The sequence below is a fragment of the Lethenteron reissneri genome, chromosome 26, assembly GCF_015708825.2.
Source record: "Lethenteron reissneri isolate LAM-NWPU_2019-01 chromosome 26, ASM1570882v1, whole genome shotgun sequence".
NCBI classification, from domain to species: domain Eukaryota; kingdom Metazoa; phylum Chordata; class Hyperoartia; order Petromyzontiformes; family Petromyzontidae; genus Lethenteron; species Lethenteron reissneri.
Window position 1 is genome coordinate 17,076,512 of NC_083804.1, and position 15,995 is coordinate 17,092,506.

Sequence of the window (15,995 nt, forward strand, 5' to 3'; positions counted from 1 at the left end):
GAGACAAAGGATACTCGACAAGGAATTGCCCAAACATTTCAATGGACCCTCGTTAAACAGTCTTCAGATTAAGCGAGGCTTTTCTTGATAAATAATTAACCTTTTATCTTAGTTCGTCATTTATCCCCAAGTTTATCCCCATTGTCTAATTTCAAGGGAGGAAGTGCCCATTTAATTATCGCACAGAGCAATGGATCCTTTTGTGTTAGAAAATGGACCATGGAAGCGAATATCACAGAGGTACATTTGAGGATCCCACATTTGTATTTGTTGTGTAAGGCTGTGCCCCACTCGGCACGCGGTCTTGAGCTATTGGTGGAAATTGCACATTCCCATGACGGAGCCAAGTCCGTCCAAGTCCGTAGAAAGTCAACGACCACTTTTACCGTTTCACCCAACGTTTGCGGCTTCTGCGCGTGTTCACCTTGCCCTCCCCGTGAAACGGAGCTGTTCTCGTATCTGATTGGAAATCTGAAGAGAGAAGTTGGAATTGAAATAAGTGAGGAGCTATGGAGCGTGGCAGTGTAGGGCGTGGCATGGGGTGACGAGTTCATAGTTGGGTAAACAACAACAACAACCACCATCGTCATAATCAGCCGTGATCGATCCACTGCTGTACGAAGGTCTCCACGTGGCACCGCCACCGTTCATGGTCTTGTGGTGCAACAATTCATCAAGCTCCTGCAGCTTAGTCGATTGAAAACGTAAACAATAAAAAAAGCCTAAATCATGTGAGATAACCTCCTGTAGGTCACCTCAGCCTGAAATTAGTTCCCGGTGAATGGGTCCTCCTGTAGTTCACTTAAGATTGAAATAATTATCGTAAGGCCCTTTGGCTATTGCTTTGTTTAATGTTTACCACTCACATTCATGTCGAACGAGGGCAATGTAATGAGTAACGAGTATCGCGAGCGAGCACCGATTACAGAACACATACCAATTGTAGCAACTCTTTTGCACTACAGTATCTGTATGTTAGTTAAACTTGGTGAATGGGTCTCCAGGACGTCAACGCAGACTAAAATGTGTACCTGAAGGTGAGCTCTGCCTTGAATGTGTATCTGGTTCATGGGGCTCTCGTAGGCCAGCTCACACGAATTTTTTTTTTATATAAATGACCTGTCGGTCCACTGAGGCAAACATTAGTACAGTACTCGGTGACCAGACGTCTTTCAGGCAATGTTTGGGAAAATACCATGAAAATTTGACAAAATAAACCTCAATGGGTCGTGACCTGGTGACATTCGGGACAATGTAATGATTTGTATGTGAAGTTGGTGGATCATGCACAGATCTTCAGACACCAAACTTGCATGGTTAATAATATAATTAGGGCCCGTGAATGGTAGGATTTTTTTAATATGTTACATGCTGTCTGTACAGATTTCATGAGTGTCCATGCCTCATATCCATGGAGTTTCTCTTAGCGCCCCACTTTCTTCCCACAACTCATTAATTGCTTAATAAGGAAATTGCCAAAGTCATTCCAATGCTAAGACCCTCCTGCAAATGTCCTTGAGTCTCGGTGAGGCTTTCCGACCCTCATTGTTATCCCTGTTTTAGGCAGTGGGTAGCGACACACCTCTCCATTCATATGAACTAAGATGATATAAATCTAATACATAAAATGCTTTTATTACTATGTAACCCTTTCCAATACGCGTTTGTCCTTGGGAGTATTTAATTCGCAGCACATAAGTCGATGGGCAGCTGATAGGGCAAAATCCACTTGCATATTTGGCATGAGCAGGCCACAAAAAAAACTCGGCACATTCATCAATAACACTCCTTTAAATGAAAAGATATATACTATGCGACGTTTCAGGCAATGAATATTTTGTGCTAAAGTTCAAATGAAAACAGATACTTGTAGGAGTTGACAACCGAGAGCAGTGGTTTTCATCCAGGGGTACATGAGTTGATTTATAAATGTGTGAAATTATACTATTACGCCATGTAGGAATGTTGAACTTCTTTCGCACCGCACGTAGCCAACTGTGCTAATAGTTGTTTTTTAAATATATTCGCTTGCAGTTACTAGCTTGGTAGGATACCTCACAAAATGGACAATTGGTAAAAATATCGATGTTCATTGTGAATACATTTATTTCTCAGAACCATGTTGCGTCAGACAAGGGGGTTACTCGGTTGAAACTAAATTCAACAAAGGGTTCAAGTAGCCAAAAAATGTTGAGAACTACCGTCCTAGAGAGTAGGATTTCTACCTTTTTCACAGACCAAACTCTAACATGTTTCTTAGTCAGAATTAGGGTTATCACATTTATACAGTACTATGCTCTAGTCAAATTTAACAGAATGCCTTGTTATAGATCTTGGTATAGATCAATCTCTGCCACAAACAAAAAAACATGTCAATTCCTGGATCCTGGATTGTCTGAGCCGGTGGCAAGCCGAATGGTAGAGCCACTATTTAGTGTTTAGAGAAATTGTGTCACGGTTGGACATGGTGAAGAATTTTATGATGACAAAAAGATAAAGATTTAATTTAAACTGCATTAATATTTTTCGAAGGGATAAAATATTATCAAAATCTATTGGCAGTTTTGTTTTGGACTTCATCCACAGGGAAGGCAGGTATGTATAACATCACATCGTCAGCAGAGAAGGGGATTTGCAAGTGGGTTAACGTTGAGCCGACATTGATCCTGTCGATAGAGAACAGCAGCATGCTGACACCAAACCTTGTGCGAGTGCTTTTGAGATGAGGGAGAGGTCTCATAAATATTTCAGATAGATAGCTTGCCACTAACTCGATTAAGTTGTGATTAACATATGGTTAATTTGTGTTATTTCTTGAGGCTATGATATCCATATTAAGGCATATTGGAGATTCTTCGGATTGTGTGTTAATACCCCAGGCTCGTAGAGCCAGACCAATACACATTTAGGAATGTTAGGGTTCAATGATAATTCTCAAGGCTCATAAGAACTAGACCAGGGGTCAGCCACCTTTAGCTCTTTAAGGATTGCTTAGTGACGTTATTTATTAAGGACCGTCTCGTATTCACATGCATTGCGGCTCTTGAAATAGAGTTTTGGAATGGCTGTGGCTAGTAGTGTGGTTAGTGGTTGAGGTGGTTGTGTGGTTAGTGAATGATCTCGGAGGTGGATTTTCCCACACACCGTGCAATGAGATTGTTCGATGACCGGCAAACCAAGATGTATATTTGCATATACTGTATAATTCTCAGAGCCAATATTTATTGACGTCAAGTGAAAATCCCAATGTCACGTCGCTTTGTGTTCGGATTGGAACCCAGACTTTCAGCGCTGCTGGCTCAATGTCTCTGGCCAGTGGGCCAACAAGAGCAGCAGCAGTGGGGCTCTGTGCAGGTTGACAGCGTTGATTCAAGCCCGACTCCCGATGAGACACTGACTGTCAAAACCGGTAACAATGCTGCTGAAATTATTCACCCCTGGAATGCCATGCGGTTGATAGGTTGTGTAATAAATACATATATTTTATTTTGTAAGGGGAACGACGGATGTATCAAAGAGACAACTGCTTATTTATTTTGTTAATTATGTATTCTCTATATCGACGTTAATGCTTATTTTGTGGTTTTGTCCAGGGGTCTCTCTGATGCAGTGCCCTTGTGACAGACCCAACGCAGAAGATCTCAGATTTTGATCTTCCACGAAGCTCATGGTCCACCCTAAACCGCATCCGAACCATGTAAGTAGATGCGGATACCTGATGCACAAATGGAAAGTTTAAATCTCTCCAGTGTGCGACTGTGGTAATCCAGAACAAACTATACAACGTCGAACGACACAATGCCCGCTCCGCAAATACAACGGAGACATCACAGCGATACACTCAGCTACTCCTGTGATGCAGTGTTTCGGCTTCACCACCTGAATGTGAAATTGTAGTTGTTGCCCTACATCAGTGGTTCTTCACCTGGGGTGCAAGCACTCCAGGTTACCCTTTATGGGGGTGCGAGACACAGCCAGATCTTTTTTAGATGGTAAATAATCGAAAACACAAATTAAGCACTGGCACGTAAGTACAACTACTTTGTTTCATCAAACCCTCTATGTATGTATTAACATTATACATTTGTTTAACGATAGAGAACCAACGGGATGCAAGGTTACACAGTTCAAGGTTTAGGCACCTTAAATGTTTAAGAACCTCTGGGCTAAATCTACATCAGCAGCCGTACGGAAGAAGACCATGAGAGGGCGCGCAAGGCACTTGCGGGATTCGTGAACTCCTGGGGCCTCCCGCCCACACAGCCCCGCCCCTCAGTTGCCCTGCAGACCCCGCCCCCTTGACCCCGCCCCTCTTGACCCCGCCTCTCTTGACCCCACCTCTCTTGACCCCACCCCTCTTGACCCCGCCCCTCTTGACCCCACCCTTCCTCGGCCCCTTCTCCTCACAGCCCCCCCCCCCGGCTCTTGACACCGCCCCCTCACCCCCCTCCACCTTCCCCCTCTCTCCTTCTAGACCCCGCCCAAGAGCCCCCCCCACCCCCGCCGCCAGCGCCCCTCACCCCCCACCCCCCACCTTAATAAGCCCCGCCCCTCTATTTATCTTATCCCCCCCCCATCCGATTTCCCCCCCTCCCCAGCCTGCCCCCTCCACCCCCCACCTCTCGCTCGCAGTCTCTCCCGCCCCGCTGAATCACCGCTCCAAGCCCCGCCCCTTGGCTTCCTCTAAACCCCGCCCCTCGCTTCCCCCCTAGCCCCGCCCCTCGCTTCCCCCTAGCCCCGCCCCTCGCCTCCCCCCAGCCCCGCCCCTCACGTCCCCCCTAACCCCGCGCCTCACGCCCCCCCTAGCCCCGCCCCTCGCTTCCCCCCTAGCCCCGCCCCTCGCTTCCCCCCGAGCCCCGCCCCTCGCCGTGGTCTCCCCCGCGACGGAGTCGTGCTCGGTTGGGCTCGTAGCGGGGAGAGAGATCCCAGAGGTCCCCGAGATTCTTGCAAGGGACTCGTCGCAACACGGAGAGGTCAACTACAACAACGTCCAGAGAAGCGGCAGAGACACGGCGGTGGAGAGAGACCCCCACCCCACGGCGACTCGTGGAGACTCGGAGAAACTAACGGAGACGCGGGGAGAGCGGGGCGAGGGAGCGCGGGCCTGGTTGCTCCGCGCGGAGCCTGACGTCTTGCCTGAGCGGCCGGCCCGGCAGGGACACGCAGAGGCCCCCTTGTGCGCGGGGGCGGAGACTGCGGGGGAGGAGGTTAAAAGGAAAGGGGGTGAAGGGAGAGGTGGAGTAAGGAGGTGAATACGGGGGGAGGAGTAAGCCTCTTGAGGAGAGCGAGGCGGAGGAGGAGGAAAGAGGAAGTGCGAAAGACGAGAAAGAAGAAAGGTGAGAGAGCAGAAAGACAATAGATAGCGGCAGCCGTGAGAAGGACGAGGTGAAAGCGGAGGAAACGGAAAAAAAGGAGTGAGGAGGTGAAGGAGGATTTAGGAGGCGTAGGGAAAGAGCAGGAGGAGCAGGAGGAGGAGGAGGAAGAAGAGGAGTGACCATGGCGGCTAAGGACGGGGCGACGCAAGACAAACACAAGATCGTGGTGGTCGGCGGTGGCGGCGTGGGCAAGAGCGCGCTCACCATCCAGTTCATACAGGTGAGGGGCATGGCCAGGTACCCTCACGCCGAATGCGTGAGTCTCATCCTCGAGTCTCATCCTCCACGACGACATCCCGTCTCTTCATTCTCCCCGTCACCCTGTAACATGCTGCTGTATACTCCTCGGCTCTCACGCCGCCGCTCGTCAATATCACGAAAACTCGCTAGGACCTCTCACGAATTAGCCGCCTTGTGTGTGGTTTTTTTTTACGTTTTAAGAGTTTTTAGTCGGTCGTGGTGCATGGGGGAGGGGGGTAGCCGAGGCGTGGTTGAGTGCGGTGGTCAGGTTTTGTTCAGTGTGGCTGGGTGCACCTAGCCTGGCACGGGGCGTCGCGTTGACATGACCGCTATGTGCAGTAGTAGTAGCGGGTCTGGCGGAGAGTGTGCTTGTGTTGTGGTTGCGTGACGGATACCGAAGATTGTTTTGGTAGTAGAGGTGGTTGTATGATGTATATACATTCCTATGCTGTGTGTTCTGTGCTGTCCACACTTGAAGTTTTGTTTAGGATTAAAAAAACATAGTCACGTTCAGGAAGCCGTTATTCAACTTTTACGTTTACAATTACATCACTGCTATGCAGTTTAATACCACACTGCATCGAGGTTACTCAAGCGCCTGATTTTTTTTGTTTTACGAAAGACAAGCCCACAGCACGCAACCTCGGCTCTCGTCCACAAGATCGCAGCTGTTTGTTTTGAGTGGCGTCTTTAAGGCATGGAGAGTTAGCGGATTTGGAGGAAAGCGGATACCAGGGAAATCGAGAGCCGGGGAGACACGTCTTCCTCGGCATCTGGGAGCTATACAGCCCTTCCTCCTCTTGCCCTTTCCAACCATCGCTTTTAAATCCACACACCTCTCTCTTGATGTTTTGCTACTGTGGTCAGAGGTCGACATTCACAAAGTTGCGAGTTCAAAAGGCGGGCGGTGAGGGGAGGGGGGTCTCTTTCTCGTCATCATCATCATCACCTATCCAGGGTTGCAACTACTTTGTAAGAGGTCAACAGTGTTCTTATCTATGGACAGACCTGCCCTTGCCATGTGAATGTGGAATTTCCTCATTCAGCGTAGGGTTGCAATTAGTGAACATCGCTCAAGCGAGGAGACATTTTAATTGTTGAATCAATAAAAAAAATGTGTTATGTTGTAATGGTTATGCGGTGGGTGGGGGGTCCGTGCCTTGCATTGCACTTCGAATCTAACCTGAGTTTGATTCCTGGCCAGTAACATCAGTGGCGAGTAGCATCCGAACGAATCGTGGTCCCCCCTTCATCAATCCCCACTGACCTGGTATCTATCTTTTCATGTCTACCATGCAGCCCATGCAGATTATACACACGTAAAAATGCACAAAAACCTAACACTTTTTGAATAAAAATATTACCGAATCTCGACGAATCAAATAGCGAGATGTGCAAGGTCGTTACGAGCCGAGTGTGCATCACGACTCAATGCTAAGCTTTGACCCGTTTCCGACGCAGCAGATACTTTTAAAATAAAAGGACGTTGCTCTTTGCGTTGCACCTGAAGCTGAACGCTTCACCATACCCCAAATTCCTTGCTCTAATCTCAGCCCAGAACCATAACACTCGAGTCAATGCTTGTTGCCGATTCACGAACCCTGACCTACATCTCTAATTTCAGTCTTACCTTGTTCAATGTTCATTTTTTTAATTAAATTAAATCTATAATGCATATAACTGATTTCATTCCTCCATTGCCTCGTTTTAAGTCCTCTTGGATGCTTTGCCTTGGCTGCCAGGATTGGAAAATGCTGGCTGCTTGGGGTGGCTTTCATCCAGCAGTGGATTGACCACGGCTGCTGATGATTGATTCTATGGTGTCTTACTTTTTTCCCTTTCCTTTTTCCCACTAACCTGGGGGTCTGGATTATTTGTATTCTCTCTCCACTCAATCTTTTTCTGAGCCATCACCTCTATTCCACAGTTCTTCATATCCTGGCTCGTCACAACCACTTATTTCTCGAGGTGTGAGTCTCGGTCTGTTCCTTGCGGCTTTCGTGTTCAACACTCTATACCGTGTAACTTGTGAAAAACAACAGTAGTAATAGGAACAGGATTAATACAGTAACCTTTATTTTGTCAAGTGAAAGCCTGTATCGACAATGTCACTTGCGAAGGAGACTTTGAATACATTGGAAGGGCAATCGGGGATGAAGAACAAGTGTTATATTTTAAAACGAGATATGCAAATGTTGCGGGAATTCTACTTTCCCATGGCCCAATCCAGTCTCTTCATTAGGATGACCAGTGTTTTGGTCCAAACCAAAGAGTATCACGTTGTCGACCCCAGAAGGACGAGAATAGAGTGGGTTTCTCCCATGCCCACTGACCCAGGATTTGAATTCACAACCTTCTGACTGCAGAGTCGAGCGCTCCAAAACACACGCCAAACGGGGGGGGAGGGGGGGGCTTTACACGGGAGACCTGTAAACTCATGGACGCTCAGTTCGGCCGTACCTTTTACACTCCGCTCTGTTTGTTAACGTGACTCATTCACAGCAGGAGAGGCTTGAAACAGACACGTCTCCTGGGAGCTGTGATCCGAGATGTTACCAATGCCTATTAACCTCCATTAACCCAGATTATACGCAAAAGGACGTTCCTATTGATTTTGAGATTTACCGAGTCAACGCCCTGCTATGTGCGAGCTGCTTCAGTGGGTCCCTTTCTTCTGTCTTGACGCGCTGGGCGATCATCGTTATTACCGGAGTAGATTCTTTACCAACCGTACAAGTGCGTCGTACATTTGCTGAGCTTCTGACGTTGACAGTGGTGTGCGCGCACACACGTACAAATGACTCGCCACCTCTGTCATTACTAATTAATGTGGAATGATTCCTGCCGCCCACCAACAATGAGAATTGTAAAGATTCGCGGTTCCGGTTTGATGCAAGCGTCTCTTTGTCTTGCTTGGGACTGCCTCTTTCATTTGTGCCATCTCGTTTGTTCTTTTAACCTAAATATAACTTAACGAAGTACATTTGCAGATGTTATGATTGATCATATGTTGTCCAGATGCTTCATTGCATGTATCACGAGATTAAGATTGTATAATAATGAAATTGTAACATGTCTGCTTAACAGCAACATTGAAAGTATATGTTACGTTTATAAAATCGATTCCTCTGCAGAATCAATCTTTTTTTAATCAATGTTTTTTTTGTGATATGAAAAAATATCTCAAATCATGACAGTTAATCATGGTAATTCATAGAATCATAGATGAAATGTATTTACAAATCTATTACATATTTGTAGGCTGATATTCTGGAAATGGCTATTCTTCGGACCAAAGTGAGAGCTCAAAGATTGAGTAATAATAATGTAGTTCCCTCTCAAATAGATTGACTGAATTATAATTGGAGATGACACTTTATGGATTGTGTTGATTCACTCAGGTATACAAACTATACATTATTACAGATGCATACTTATTGAATGGGTACGTAATAAACAGTTTTTACGGCAACTGTCTACAAATTACTCAGGTCTACGGCACCGCATCTCCTTCTATAAGTCGGTTCATGTTTCTGCCCCTCTCAATCTGCTCTCAAGAAGGTGGTGTGGCTCCAGACGTCAGCCTACCACTGTGCATATATTTAAAGTCCTTTCCACCAGTCCACTGCTGGATGATGCTTTATCTGTCGTGGAGGTTTTTGATCATTTCACCGTGCTGATCATTGTGGATTGGTGAAAGGAAGAAGACTCAGAACCAGATTTCAGATATCACTATCCGTTTGTGTTAGCCGTGACCAAGAAATAGAACTGAGATAATTTAGTTCATGGTGCTGTGCACTAACCAACAGAGGTGGGACAAAGTCATTGTTATGCAAGTCCAAGTCGAGTCTGAAGTCATCAAATTCATGACTCGAGTCTGACTCGAGTCCAAGTCACATGACTCGAGTCCACACCTCTGCTAACCAATGCTCCACCCATTGCTCCACCCAGGTCAATTCACTGAATCTACGGTCCAACGTATTCGATCATTACAAGCCTCGTTATACGGTAGCGTTAGTCACGGGAGGCGGTGCCGTGTGATTAACAACTCCACCGCTTCGGACGCTGTCGTTTGGCGCTCGACCTCTGTGTCGGAGCTGGCGCTGGCCGGCACTGGGGTGTGAGGTCCCATGGGACGCGCAGCGAGATGATGCACGCGATGCTGGCCGCGCCGCTGTCGATCGGAGGGGGCGGCCGAACGGACACGTGCACTGCGGCATGCGTGAATTTATCCCCGCAGGCCTCCGCATACCTCTGCTTTTTATTGTTATTATAACTTGTGCTTTATTTCTCTCTTCTCTATCCCAAGTACATTCCAGTTGTGTTGTTGGTGTCATGTTGCCATGAGACAGTAGAGAATGATGCCCAGATGATGCTTCTCCATTATCTCTCATTAAAACCGTGGCATTAAAACGCTCTGCGAAATGGAATTGGTCAAACATCCCAAGGTAAGAACCTCAATCGTTATTTTACGTGCCAATATCGCCCTCAATAAAGAAGGCATCAGTGCATATTACAGCATAACGGGAACGGTAGAGGGGCATAGAGCAACAGGAATTAAAAAAAACCTGTTATGCCCTCAACAGCTAACACCGACTGATTCGTTGTTATATTTAATATAACAAATATAACTGCCCTCTTGACACGACGAATAACGTGTTAGAACACTGAGCTGGCACAGCTGAGGACCTGGGTTCAAATCCACGTTTCAGCAACCCATGATTTAACAGGATTCTCAAGTGTAGAGCGTTGATGGTCTGAACCCATTCAGCAATAACTGCACAAAACACTTAATTACATTCAGTGTTTTGCTTAATTTGGGAACTGGGAATGTTATTGCAAGGGCATGTAATGATTCCCCCCCCTTCCCCCCCGCTTCAGTGAATTGTCACGATTAAATATTTCTGGTTTTATTAACATGAAACAAACATTCTTTGGAGGATGTAAAAAAGTCTTTGCTTGCATGGATAAATATGCCTATTTAAGGTATCTTGGAAGTAGTAATCATCTCATTACCTGATGCTGAAAGCACAGCTGAAACCTAACCGGGGACAAAAAGCAACAAAGGGAAATGATGTAGGGGAATATATTTTACGTTGTATATCGCACAAATTAATTAACGTTGCCGGACTGTTGTGGCGTGATGCTGTAACAAATTTTCAGCCAGCAACAGCAACATTCAAATCCCGCAAAGCATGCCAAGACCTTTCAAAGTATTATATAAACACAGCAATGAAACTTTTTATTTTTAATAGAAACAGCCGAAACATTCTCTCGCACAGTAACACTGCCTGGAAAGAGGTGGCGGAACCTTTTCCTAGAGGCCGGGCCTGGCTGGCAATGTTGCCAGAGCACCTCAACTCGACAGTTGGAAGTTTGCAAAGTTCAAATCCTGGCTATGGGTCATTTCAATCATTCGCCCGGGAATAATAAATTCAATACCACTTAACTATTTATTAACTTTTTTTTATTATACCAGGTAAGGTCCACTGAGCTCTATATAGCTCTTTTTGAGAAGCGGCCTGGCCACAAATGATAGCTCAAGGAAGTGGTTTATCATGTGGAAATTTATTGCAGCCAAATACTCTAAATGCATGTTTCTAAATGTGCAGGGAAAAATCGCAACACCCAGAAAAAAATCCACACGACCTCAGGGAGAACATGCAAACTCGAAATATAAAGACGTCAGGGTCGGGCTCGAACCCACGACCTCCTGTATACCTGGCGAGATAGTTAACGTCTCACCACGTTGGCGCCCTTTGTGGAATGTCCACAGCTGTAGTCTTACAGAGCGACTGATGTCTAAATAGGAGACCCAACAGACATGGGGTCAAGTACAATTGTACAATTGTACAGTTTTACTTGACCTTGTGATTGCAATTTACACAAGTACGTGTACTTGTGTAAATTTAAATCACAATGTCATTGTAAATTCGGCAGTGTTTTTGTAAATGTTATAATTGACCTGCAGGTCTTAGGTGGACAGATGCTTGGACATCCCCACCTCTCTGCCCACATTCTCATGGCAACTGAGCCCACTCCAACCGGCCCGGCTGATCCAATACCACGGAGTCGCTGACCCTGGTGTCGACTCTCAGTTATTGACCCACGGTGCATGCCGAAGAGCTGGACCGTCTCCATTACCAGCCATGACATCACAGGGTCAGCGTCAAAGTGAGACCTGCTTGTGTGCCATGATGTCACTCACTTAGTTTAGCTTCTCGGCTGTGTTCGTGTTAACATCATTGTCATCACCATCACCAGCTGTGATCTATTCACAGCTGAATGGATCGAACATTGAATGAAAGACCGATAGGAACAAAAGTGATGTGTTGCAGTTGTGCTGAACAAGTTAAAATATGTTGATGGAGGTGGTGGTGTAGGATGATGAATTCAAACGAGGAATTCTAGCGATGTGTTTGCACAAGGCCTGAGGTAGGAGTGGCCTCTGTTTTCCCAGAGTTGGGGACGGCAATGATAATTATCCGCCTGCTTGAGATAAAGGCATGTTTGTGGTTTTGTGATTAAAACCCAGATCATTTGTTTTAGCCACAGCTCAAGAAGTTTATGAATTAATTAAAAATGAAGGAACTTTAAAGTGTATTTTAAATATAGTTTTAATGGCACAAAGAGCAAGTCTGTTTGTGTAAACTCAATGTATTTTTTAAAATGATTATTCATTATTAATATATACTGTACACATGACTGCAGTCATTCGTTCATAACTGAACAAATGAAGTAAATACTTATAATGTTCTAACAGGCCTTAAAAGTTGACATTTTCCATGAATATAGCGAAATGTACGCTTCATCAACATCATGGCTGATGACGAGAATGAGAACCACTCTGTGGGGAAGACAATGGAATCTGCCATAGTGGCGTGCAATTTACAGCACTGACTCAGAGCCAATCATAGAAGATGAGTGTCACTGAATTGTTTTATTGAGCAGGGGGAGGCACTTTGATGCGATTTCCATTTCGGGAAAATATATTCCGAGTCTGTGACAGATCAAAGTGTAGAAATATTATGATCAGGTCTTTCGGTAAAGCCACGTAGAATAGAAACATAATTTAAAAAAATATCACGACGTTCCGATCGCAACACAAGCAAGTCTTGGGGGCTTTAGAGGCCAATTGGCAAATAACAGTAAGCTGGTCGTAGGTCTTGCGTTATGATTAGCAGGTTGTCACCCCCTGCAAACGGCATGGGACGAGTGGCCTTTGGCCCCAAGGTGCGATTGGTTCCGAGTTGGGTCAGCACTGGGGGGGGGGGCGGTTCCTTGCAGCTCATTTACTCGACTTCGCCGGCAGGGTTGCGCAGTGGAAACGCTCACGCCTCTCAGCAAATGGGAGCAAATGGGGGCAAGGGTTCGATTCCTAATGCAGATGCCTTTCTGTGAGGAGTTTGGATGTTCTCCCATGTTCTCTCCATTGGTTTCTTCGGGGTTTTCCGGTTTCCATCCAAGCTAAAAAAAACCCCTCATACAATGCAACTGGTATTGAGAAAATATCCCAATTCTGAAACATGCAAATTACGAAATTATTACGACAGCAATATCGCCCCCTTCTGCAAAAGAACTTGGCAGGACCCTCCTGACACAGTGCTGAGACTCGGCGAGGCTTTCTAGTGTAAAAAAGTGACGCAAATTCATTGGTACATGGCTGCAGGATGTGGTGACACTTAACGGCAGTTGCCATCTGTTGTGTGGCCCAAGCTGCCTTTACCTGGCCCGTGCTTTATCTAACTTGCAAAGTACATTTTCCACAACTCTCACTTGTAAAAAAAAAGCAAATAGGCACACCCACGCAGTGACCCACACACAGTGTGGTGTATTGAATAAGCACGTAATACTTCACATGCCTCCATCTGCCGCGATTCAACGCATTTTCACTATTCAATTACGGTAATCGATTAATTTCAAGTCTTATTTGGATTGTCTTTCACCTCTGGACTGTCTCATTCGTAGTGTTTTTTAGTTAGCATGCTTATTTGTACTGCCCCTTCTGTTCTAGCTTAAAAGTGTGCAAATAATTTTCAAACTTATATAATCTATTTTCATACGCACAATTCGGTGTTTGCATTGTGAGTGCGAAGAATCAAAGTTAGTGGATGAATCGTTATCTTCTAATTGAAGGTAAATACCCTCCTAGAGTCACTCGATCTCGTAATTTGTATTGGAGTGCTTACGTTCTCGGTGATGGCTGTTGATGGCGTTGTTCCAAATACATTGTTGTAACCTCGTATAGCAAACCGTCTCATCGCATCCTGGCATATCAGCAGTCCAGAAAATCAACAGCTCCTATCTTTTTATTCCTACATAGTAGAGCTATTCAAGATGTTTAGATTAATCGATTTAAAGTCGAATATCTTGCACACAATACATAAATGCGTTGACGTGTATGTGTGTTGAACTTCTTTCGCACCGTACGTCAACAACCGTGCTAATCAGAAGCGTGAGAAAGGGGAATGTTTTAATTGATTTATATTCTTTGGGTCTTTCGGCCATGTCACGTAGTAGTGGATAGGTTAAAAGAAAATCACCGAAAATCACCGAAAGACCCAAAGAATATGAATTCCTGCAGTCACGAAAGCTTTGAGTCGAGATGTATTCATATTGTATGTAATGGGGGTGTCACGCTTGCAGCTATTACTGGCTGCTACGTTCACCAATGTTTAAAAAAAAATCTGGTCGCTGTTGCTGTGACTCATAGCTTGTCTCGCTTCACTGGTACTCGTACCATGATGACGTTTAACAACGTGCGCTTTGATGAACTTGACAGGCACCTTGTCAACGTGACTGCTGTATTGAGTGGGTCTTTCTGGCATTGTGCAAAATGATCGTTAGGCTTTTGACACAACATTTAGCCATGGACTACACTCAGTGTAAAAAATGTACAACTTTTTTTCTTCCTCGTGTTCCGCCACTGATCATTCGACATAACTTAACTCGGGACATAACTATCCACTAGTCTAAGCCTTAAAATCAACCTTTATGCTCACAGTACAGTCATACCTCGATATGGGAATATTCGATATATGAAGTTTCGGTATACCAAACTTCGGATTTATTATCATTGTATTAATGGGAAATATTAAGTCAAATAAAAAATAAACACGCTGGAATGTATGTAACAAAAACATCAGTCTATTGTACTATAGGAAATAAGAGTGAAATTATAATAAGATCTGTGTCTTAAGCGTTGCGCATTGCTATAGGTCATAGAATGTTTGTTTACATTCGTTTCGGCCAATCGGTGCACAGCAACGCGCATGGTGTTATGGAGCTACGTGGTGTGTGGAGGGTAATGCAACGTTATGACTGCACCGACGGCTACACTGAGTGAAGATATTTGACAGTACACAATGCTTCTTTTATATATGTAAGTTTAACATTTTAATCCTGTACACTATACATTTTTTTACGTAAATTGTCCTTGTTTACAATATGAATGCTAACTTATGAAGCGTTTATAGTATGATATGGTAAATTACGAAGGCTATGAATGCATCCTTCACAGTAGTCATGTTAGAAGTTATTCAATAAACAAAGTTTTGATATACGACTGAAGTTCCTGGAACGCATTTATCTACTTAGTATATATATCGAGTTATTACTGTACACGCTTTAAAGTGTGCGCGTAGAGAATGCCTTATTTATGGCTTGAGAAAATTCGGTAGAAACAATATTCTAATGTTACATTTAGGCTAATAGCGCGAACAAAATCGATACAAATGAGATGGAACAGGAAACCATACAACAAACAAATCTATTATTGCATCGGACCATGACCCTCGCATCGTGACTGAAACTCTAAAAAAACGTCAAGATTCTTGCAAAAACATTTATTTGCTGTAATGTCGTTAACGCTGTTTGCTGAAAACCACCCCGGGCTTGCAAGTGGCATTACATTCCTTTCCGCTCTCCTCTTTAACCTGGTGGAGGGGGGGGGAGTTTTTTGGTGTGCAATGTTTATGCGCCGTGGCCACCAGCTCCAGCTGATCTCAAACATGGAACCTCAGTGGCCCGGGGTTCAATAGCAATGACTCTTAATAAAAAAATGAAAAGGCATTGTACAACAATAAACAAACTGCGTTGTGAATAACCGCATCCGTTGTGAATAACCGGTGTGCAATGTGAGGAATCCGGCCGCGTTCTTTTTTTATCTCTCCCGATGTATCGCGGCACGTGCTACGCCGGCACAAGATGAATCGCTGCATCGTTTAAAACGTCTACGCGTCAGCGCGCTACAATGTGGAGTTACGCTTCAGCCAAATGTCACTGCATCTCAAGGCACCCTCTGCTTGCGTCGTAATGGGAGCTCAGGATAGAGGTTTCTACGGGCTATGATGTAGGTGAGTAATCATTCACTCCCCGTCT

General features: G+C 45.0%; 1 protein-coding gene across 1 annotated transcript in view; it reads left to right on the forward strand.

Annotated features, from left to right (window-relative positions):
- The first annotated feature begins 4,856 nt into the window (after window positions 1-4,856).
- Window positions 4,857-15,995, forward strand: part of LOC133347728 (ras-related protein R-Ras2) — a 58,850-nt gene continuing 47,711 nt past the window's right edge. The window contains exon 1 of the mRNA XM_061560249.1: window positions 4,857-5,595. Coding sequence (XP_061416233.1) covers window positions 5,497-5,595 — 99 coding nt within the window. The 5' untranslated portion in view covers window positions 4,857-5,496. The remainder of the gene's footprint in view (window positions 5,596-15,995) is intronic.